Source organism: Octopus bimaculoides, chromosome 20, assembly GCF_001194135.2.
Source record: "Octopus bimaculoides isolate UCB-OBI-ISO-001 chromosome 20, ASM119413v2, whole genome shotgun sequence".
Lineage (NCBI taxonomy): Eukaryota > Metazoa > Mollusca > Cephalopoda > Octopoda > Octopodidae > Octopus > Octopus bimaculoides.
This window is the reverse complement of record NC_069000.1, coordinates 6,350,337-6,359,247: the sequence shown is the minus strand read 5'-3', so window position 1 is coordinate 6,359,247 and position 8,911 is coordinate 6,350,337. Positions and strand designations below refer to the sequence as shown.

The 8,911-nt window shown below is 34.9% G+C and overlaps 1 protein-coding gene across 7 annotated transcripts in view; it reads right to left on the bottom strand.

Annotated features, from left to right (window-relative positions):
* The window catches only part of LOC106878297 (neural cell adhesion molecule 2), a 119,735-nt gene that overhangs the window by 22,990 nt on the left and 87,834 nt on the right, over window positions 1–8,911 (bottom strand). Inside the window, exon 15 of one of the 7 annotated variants that reach the window (XM_052975243.1) lies at window positions 845–1,623. The exons of the other annotated variants lie outside the window; for them this stretch is intronic. Within the exon in view, the coding sequence (XP_052831203.1) occupies window positions 1,526–1,623 (98 nt within the window). The 3' untranslated portion in view covers window positions 845–1,525. Of the gene's footprint in view, window positions 1–844; window positions 1,624–8,911 lie in introns of those variants that run through there. 7 annotated transcript variants of the gene reach the window in all.

Below are 8,911 nucleotides of genomic sequence, written 5' to 3'. Positions count from 1 at the left end.
AAACTGATTTTTTTAGGGAACAATAAAAAAAATAAAAATTCCATGATTTCCAAAATACTGACCCTACAATAAATGCACTTTTATGGCCCAAACTGGTAAAGTTTTAGATGAGTGAATTTTTTCAATGTTTCTTGTATAGAAATCTTATAATAATTCTGCTTGTTGCTACATTACTTAGCCTATCCGTAACACTTCCATGTGATTAGTTGAAGGGGGAGGGATGGGGATGAGCGGGAATGGTAGAGGGTGGAGATGGGAGGGGAGGTGGTGAGTGAAATGTGTAGACTTTTTTTTAACTAAGTTCTCCCCCCACCCCCGCCACCATTACTTATTGGCCTGTCTGTAATGCTTTCATGTGATTTGTTGAAGGGAAAAGCAAAGAGTGAAAGAAAAAGGAAAGAGAAAAGAAGGTGTGATAAAGTGTGAGAGAGCAGGAGAGTGTTGTGTATTGAGTGTATAGAATTGTGCATTAAGGAATCATCGTATTCCAATTTCCTTCATTTTTCAACGATAAGCAGATGAGCGACCATCTTTTGATACAGGGCACAATACAGGCTACACTTACAGGTTTTTGGATGAAGCTTTCAGAAGTAACCCAATAAGTTTACCATTTATTCCGTGAAATATTCACAGGTCCTGCCCATTATGATAAATCTAACTAAATGCTCCTTTTCCCATACATTATAGTAGTACTAAAGGAAAGCCAGCATAAGATTTTGTTTTTCTGGGATTTCACTGGATTTAATTAGGGAATGCTCAATGTATGATATGTGCCTAACATATGATGAATCATATGGAAAACCTTACCAAAGAAAAATAATTTAAAAAATTAAACCACTCAACCTTTCATTTTAAAATTTAAACTCTTGTGATATTTTATTTCATTTAACATTTTGCTGTGAACTTTTCCTTCAGTAGTTATTTTGATCTGCTCGAGTGAGCTTTAGAGATGATAAGTTTATGCTTTGTATATTGTTAGTAATACAGAATCTCAAACGTTAATATTTTTAATTCAACAAATTGTCTTTTAACTTTAAATGATATTTCAACCAAAAAAATTTTAGTTTAAATGTTTTTCCCTTGAATATGATAAATCATAAGCTGGGAATCGGAATGTTCATTTTAGAATATTATAGAATTCCTATTTCACGTATTTATTTTTTTTTACCTATTTTACTTTATTTGTTGTGTTTATTTAGTAAATATATTTATGGGTCTATTACTTAATTGCTAAATAAAAACATTTTTATAACTGCTTCGTTTCATTTCCCATATAATAATAGCAAAGAGAGTCTTAACATCGAGAGGGACACAGAAGAAACTTTGAACATCATTGAAGTATGTAAGCATTCCAAAACCAAGAATTTGAAATTGTTTTGCATGTCCCAAATGATGGTCAAGGTTCAGATAAAGATGACGCAGGCAATGCTTATGAAGAGGTGCCAGCAAATCCTAGAGATAACGGTTGTGGTGTGCTTGGACAAAGCACAGAAAATAGAGAGTGATAGTGGACCAATTGAATTTCTTATTGGCCTCCATAAGAAAAGGATAGAAAACTGAAGACTTTGTGTATAATAGAGAAAAATTTCCAGACATGCCAGGACCAGGTATTTAAATTAGAACCTGCAATTATAAAGAACATAAAAGGAAAATGAAAGTAAGCCTGTTCACATCTTCAAGTTATGCTTTACTGAGGAAATAATGGGACACACCTGCAAAGAAACAGTTGAATATGCATCCCAAAAAGGAGATACAAAGTGCCATTCAGAAGAATGTATTAGGAGACCCGTCTGGATGTAGAAATAAATTTGAAAAGAGTTCATTCGCCGCTGGTATGGATGGCATCAGTGTTTGGAACAACTTGTGTCTGTGAGCAAACATTTTCGAAAATGAAGGATGTGAAGTTAGAACATCAAACAAGATTGACTGATGAGGTTTGCAGACATACAAAGCAAATATTGATTATATCTCCAAAGCTAAAACACCAGTTTCACAAATCTCACCAACCTTTTTTTGCTGCTTAGTTTGAGAGATTCAGATACGTGCGCACTAGGTGTGATACAACTAGCTTATTGCTAACACTGCCACCTTTGATAACGTTTTGGTAAATAAATATATTGGTTGATTTTATTCTTTTTGTGTATTCACTATATTGTATTGAACAAAATGGTTATGCCGCCAATGCTCATCATTCTGTCAGTTATCTGGTTCACCGTGAAAAAAAGTTTGGTGACTCATGCTGTAGAGGAACACCCACCTCTAATCCATGCGAGGGTGGAAAAATAAGTATAAAATGATAATGACAATGCTGTTTAATCTTACCTGGATTGACCGCGCAATATGTTTGTGTGTACAGAATATTAGGAGAGAGGGGCTGATACGCAAGTGTGAGTTACCTCTGTGTTTGTGCGTGTGTGTGTGTACATACATATATGCACACACACTTTGAATGTGTGTGATAGAATGTAGACTAATAAAACATTAGGAATAACTAGTGTGTGTATGTCATTTCTGTAAGTGCATGTACATACATACACACTTTGGATGAGTAATACAACAATGAGAGAGAGAGAGAGAGAGAGAGAGAGAATAATTTATGAGAAAGCTCTTCTGCTGTCCTTTCATGGAAAGCACAAAATCTAAGATCTTGGAGTGAACTTTTACAGGCGATATTAACAGGAATTTACACTCAGGTTTCCTTAGACTAAGGAACTGCAAAAAGGCATTAAATGTTGGTCTCATTCATTTTTCCATTCACCAATAAATTCCAAGCATTATGGAAGACTGATGCTGTCTACAGGTTTCTTATAGGGCAGCATCTGATCACGTTAATGAATAGTTAAAGACTGAGACTAATAAACTTGCTTACATTATTGTATTTAATGGCTTCTCAACTGAAATTGGAGGGGAGGGGAATATCTACAAGGTCACTCAAACTGGTGGAAATGGCAACCAAATCACTATCACCCTCAAATCACACATTATTAAGTGTAAGTTTGGAATCTTACTCACAGGTTGACATACTTGAGATTAAAAACAGACATGTTCCTTGAGGAAGCATATCCTTGCATAGTGTTGTAGACAGATGTAGAATTTTTGTATAATTGTAAAGAGCCTTACAGAGATTGGGGAGGGGGTCTTGTGGAGGTGTCCATTTTAACCCTTTAGTGTTTAAACCAGCCATATCCGGTCCAAATATTCTACATGTTTTATATTTGAACTAGCCATATCTGGCCTAACCTACATTGACATTCTAAAAATAAACCATCGCATCATTGAAACCTCAAAGCTATGAGATAATGCATGATTAATTCAAAGCAATTTGAGTGAAAAAGCATTACATTTAACAGAGTAATGTGAGCATTAAAGGGTTAGTATCGGGGCTAGATCCTAAACCTGGATTTTTTTTTTTTTAGGGGGATGCAGCAAAAAAAAAAAAAAAAAAAAAAAAAAAAAAAAAAAAAAGAAAGAGAAAAAAAGAAAAGGTAAAACATAAGTCAATTAAAGAAAGATTTATATTTATAGAGGGAATGCTGTTGAGGACTGCTAGAAGGATGCATGAGGGCCTCATGCGGCAGCCCTAAGATTGAGAATCACTGGTATAGAGACTTATAGAGGTGTGTGTATCGGATTGCTTATTTAATAACCCTTTCAAGTATGTTTTCCAAATCTGTTCACATTCAGATTTCAACACTTCTCAGTAGATATAAAGGTGAATCCAACTGTGTGATACTTTTACAAGTTTGCTATCAAAATAATAAACCCTCATCTCCTATGATTCTAGACGAATTCAGAGTGAGAGTCTCCTTATTATTACATGCAAGTCAGTCATTCATTTCCTGTCAAGAAAACAAACATGATTTAGAGATCATGAAAATTTACCAACAAATATCAAATTCCTGCTTTAACCAAACGTATTTTTGTATGAAACCAAATCAGAACAGGTAACACCTCTCACATGCAATATCGTCTTCACATTCTCAATTTAAGTTAAAAAAAAAAAAAAAAAGGTTAATTATCTTTTTATGTTATCCTACCTTAACTGCAACTGAGGGAGAATTGAGGCCAAGGGAGGGACCAATTTGGCATTAATTACCACAAACCAATCCAAACACTAAGTCAGGCTCCATAGAGAGAGAAAAAGAGAGAGAGAGCTAATAATCACAAATCCAGGCTTAATACTAAGCTGAAGCAAGGGAGTTTCTATTTTGTAGAAAGAACTGCTAAATTTTCCTCAAACCACACACCCTACCATTTACATTATTTACATTTAACAGACATTTGTCCTCATCTTTTTTGTTGCTAACACAACGTCTCGGCTGATATACCCTCCAGCCTTCATCAAGTATCTTGGGGAAATTTCGAACCGGGAAACGTAGTCATGAAGCAAATGCCTATGTAGTGCAGGATACAACTAACTGCCATCTTCATTATTAATATTCTTACTTTGAACTGGAGATTGCAAAGAGTTTAAGCTTCTAATAAAACACCTTGAAGCAATATTTCATTCAAGAAAGGCAGGGAACTGGCAAAATTGTTAGCATGCTGGGCAAAAAGCTTAGTGGTATTTCGTCAATCTTTACGTTCCGAGTTCAAATTCTGCTGAGGTCAGCTTTGCCTTTCATCGTTTGTGGGGTCAGTAAAACAAGTATCCAGTGAGTACTGAGGGTGGGGTGTCAATGTAATCGACTTACCCCCCCACCACGCCCTTCCCTTGAAATCACTGACCTTCTGCCAAAATTTGGTTCAACTCTTTATATTCTGAGTTCAAACCCTACTAAAGTCAATCTCACCTTTCATCCCATCCAGGTCCAATAAGTACCGATAAAGAATTGCTGGGGATGGTGGTTGTCAGATTTAATCAACTACACCCTCCCCAGAAATCATGAACTTGTGCATATGTTAAAAGGAATTAAATCTTTTATCTTGCTTCAGTCACTAGACTACAGCCATGCTGGAGCACCACCTTTAAAAGGTTAAGTCCAGTGGTTCTCAACCATTCTTTCTACTTACGGATCCCTTTGATTACTATCTAATCCTGGCAGACCCTCATAGACCAGTGGTTCTCAACCAAGGTCCATATAAGATTTTGGAGGGGGCCCCGGAAGAAAATATTACACTGTGAATCCATAATAATATTTCAAGGATCCCTGAAAAAATTCCGATTTAAATATTGGTATTGCAAGAAACAGCTAGGTTTCTTTCATTCTACATAGTTCAAACTACACAGGAGGAATATGTGAAAAACAAAATGGGAATTCTGAAAGAAGGTTTTATTAAATTAGTTTTTAAACATCGAAAGGCTAAGGGATGGGGCCCCACCAGAATAAAATAGTAATCAAAGGGGTCCCTAGATAAAAAATGGTTGAGAACCTCTGCTCACTGACATTCAATGTTTAAAAGCTAGTTTTACAATTACTCTTTTAAAAATTCCCATTTTGCTTTTTCACATGTTTTCTTGGAGAGGACATGTTCGAGGGACTGGAAACCTGTTGAACAATGTTAAGCGTGAGGAGAAAGAAACCTGGCCGTTTCTTCCTATAAATATGTCTAAAGCAATTTGTACCATGGATCTCCACTCTATTATTTTGCTTTTGTGATCTTGAAAAGAATCTTATATGGACATCCCAGGGACACATGGACCTTGGTTGAGAACCAATGGTTTAGTCAAACAAATTGACCTCAGTCAAGTGGTGGTCAGAGACAAACAGTGATGAAGAATTTTACCTTACTTGGAAACAGGTGAGGATTGGCAGCAGGAAGACTATCCAAGTTGTAGAAATTCTGCCTCAGTAATTTTTGCTGACTCATGCCAGCATAGAAAAGTGGCCATTAAAAACGATGAGGAGGAGGAAGAGGATTTAAAGTTATAATTGAATTTAAAACGTGCATGTGCGTATTAAAACCAAATATATGACTAAGTCGCCAATGGTGAGTGGAAAAGCTCAATCTGCAAGAAACAACAGCCTAATCACAGACACCAGGATGGGAAAGACGGACACAGATGTATCATGTTTTGATGGTGAGGATTAAATTGTTCAATAAATGGTAGAGTATTCCATAGACATGTAGCCATAATACAATCTTCAGACAAAATCAGTACGACAGAGTGTGACAAGGTCATAGCATTGGCTCAATGAATACATCCTGTCCAATAAGCTAATTTTCTAATAATCCAGTTTCACCCACAAGGTATAAGTTGTCCCCTTATTTTTCTATAATCCTTAGCAGATTATAGAAAATGACACTCTCTGAAGTTGACATGCAGTGAGGTTGAACCAGAGACCATGTGGTTGTGAAGCAACCTTCTTTAACATTTGGTGGCTTACATACTATTACAACCATAATCCTTAACTATTCAAAATAGCCATATCCAGCCAAAATATTCCACCTGTTTTGTGTTCAAACCAGCCAGATCCAGCTCCTCACACCTACCCTACAATGTCCTTCTAAAAATAAACAAACACTCCATCAAAATCTCAAAGCTATGAGACAGTGCATGATTAATTCAAAGCAATGAGAATAAATAAGCATTACATTTGACAGAGTAATCTGAAGGCTAAAGAGTCGAGATGAAAAATAAGGAGAGGAGGGGACACATTAGGGAGTGCAGTTGGGGGGGAAACAAAGATAAAAAAAAATATGTTCCAAACCAAATACCAGTACATCATCATCATCAATGTCCGTTGTCCATGCTGGCATGGGTTGGACAGTTTGACAGGAGTGGGCAAGCTGGGAACGCTGTACCAAGCACCAATTGTCCATTCTGGCATGGCTTCGATGGCTGTATGCCCTTCCTAACACCAACTACTTTACAGAGTGTACTGGGTGCATTTTACGTTGTGCCAGCTGGGTCTGAGCAGGCTTAGAAGAATGTTTGGTGGTGGTGGTGGTGGCAGGGGGGGAGAGGGAAAAAGCTAAACAACAAATGAATAAAAAGATGTTTAGGAATTAACTACAGAAATTCGCAGAAAAATTAAAATAAAATAAAAAAACAAAAATGAATCTGTAAACTGAAAATTTATTAATTTTTTTTTATTTATTTATTCTTTCCAAAGTCTTTGACAATGTTTAGATTTTACCATGACATTAATTAACTTTGCTGCGTAACAAAAAAAAAAAAAAAAAAAAAAAAAAAAAAAAAAAAAAAAAAAAAAAAAAAAGATAAAAAAAAAAAGCATCCGTGAGAGCTGATTTAAGTAGTTGAATCCCTTTCAAATAACACTGCTCCCTAATTAACCCAGACAAGTAATATTAACAGTTCCTAATTTTGGGGGCTGGTATTAGAAACGATTCTTGGATTGTATGATCAGTTCTATTTTACCAAAACATGAAACAGTTAACAGAATATTAGGTAAATTTCTAACAAAGATATCACAAAAGATAAGTATTCAAAAAATAGAACTGTGTATAGTATATATATGTGTATACACACATATATATATATACATACACACACATATATATATATATATTATAAAGATACACACACCTATGTATTATGTATATAGTATATATATATACACATACGTACATACATACAAATGTATATTTGTATATGGATACACACACAAATATATATACACACAGACACACACACACATGTATATATACATGGATATACACACACACGTATGTATATAAATATATATTTACACACACACACACAAAATATACAAATGTATACCTATGCACATATGATATACACATGTAATGTGCATGCAAATATGTATAAAGCATGTGTGTATATACCTGTTTAGTGCCTGTTACTTAGAAAAATGCTGTTCATTTATTTTAACAGTGGTTCTCGGCAGACTTTTGCAATAATAAAGAAAGCAAAACATACATATACGCATGTGTGCATACACAAACACACGATATATATATATATATATATATTGTAATGTATTTCTTGGCACCATTGGTGAATCTGACGAAATAATATAGGATGGCAGTATGGATTGGAAAGGATCAACTACCTTCTGGGTTTCAGAATATTTAGGAACAAAATTCGAACAACAGAACATGAAAAAAAAAAAAAAACATTAACAAGATAAACAGAAAAAAAGAAAAAAACTCTCTCAGAATGCTTAAATTCCAACTAGCAAAATTGGTGAATCTCAAGAAGGTACCCTCAAAAGGAATGTAAGAAACACTAAATCTCTTTGAGTGTGTGTGTGTGTGTGTGTGTGTGTGTGTACATACATACATACACGCATCTTGAAAGCCAGTAACTCACACACTCACGATACAAATGTCTTGCTATTATGCTTTCTAGTTACCTGAATGAACACATAAAAGCAAGATAATCGGAAGAGCAACAGTGTGAATTACATTAGCTTAAACCAGATAAACTTCACATATATTATGTACAGTTTTTCCATATTGCACATCCAGGCATGTACATGAATGGATGTATGTATGTGTATATATATAAACAATTGAAGGATTACTCAATACCTTTCAGTAGAGGACAGTCTAGTTTTTACACGGAAAAGGTTGACAGTAACTTCAAAGTTTTGGTCATGCAGCCTTCACCAGAAGGTCAACCTGCACCATATGAAAATCATACACAAATATATATATATATATATATACACACACACACACACACACCATTTAATATGCAGGATTTAAATGCAAGCTAGAATTGGTTCTATGTCTCTGATAATACAATGGTCAGACAAACTTGTATAGCATGGCATGCATTTGCATGCAATCATTCAGACTGAAAAACAAGGTTGTTCAACCACTCAATTTTCAGAGGCATGAAACAAATAGTAGGTTTCTTTTAAATCCTGGCTATATTAAATTCTCTTACTGCATATAATACTTTTTTTCTGTTGATCCCACCAATAACAGAACAGTACCCCATATATATATATATATATATATATATATATATATATAT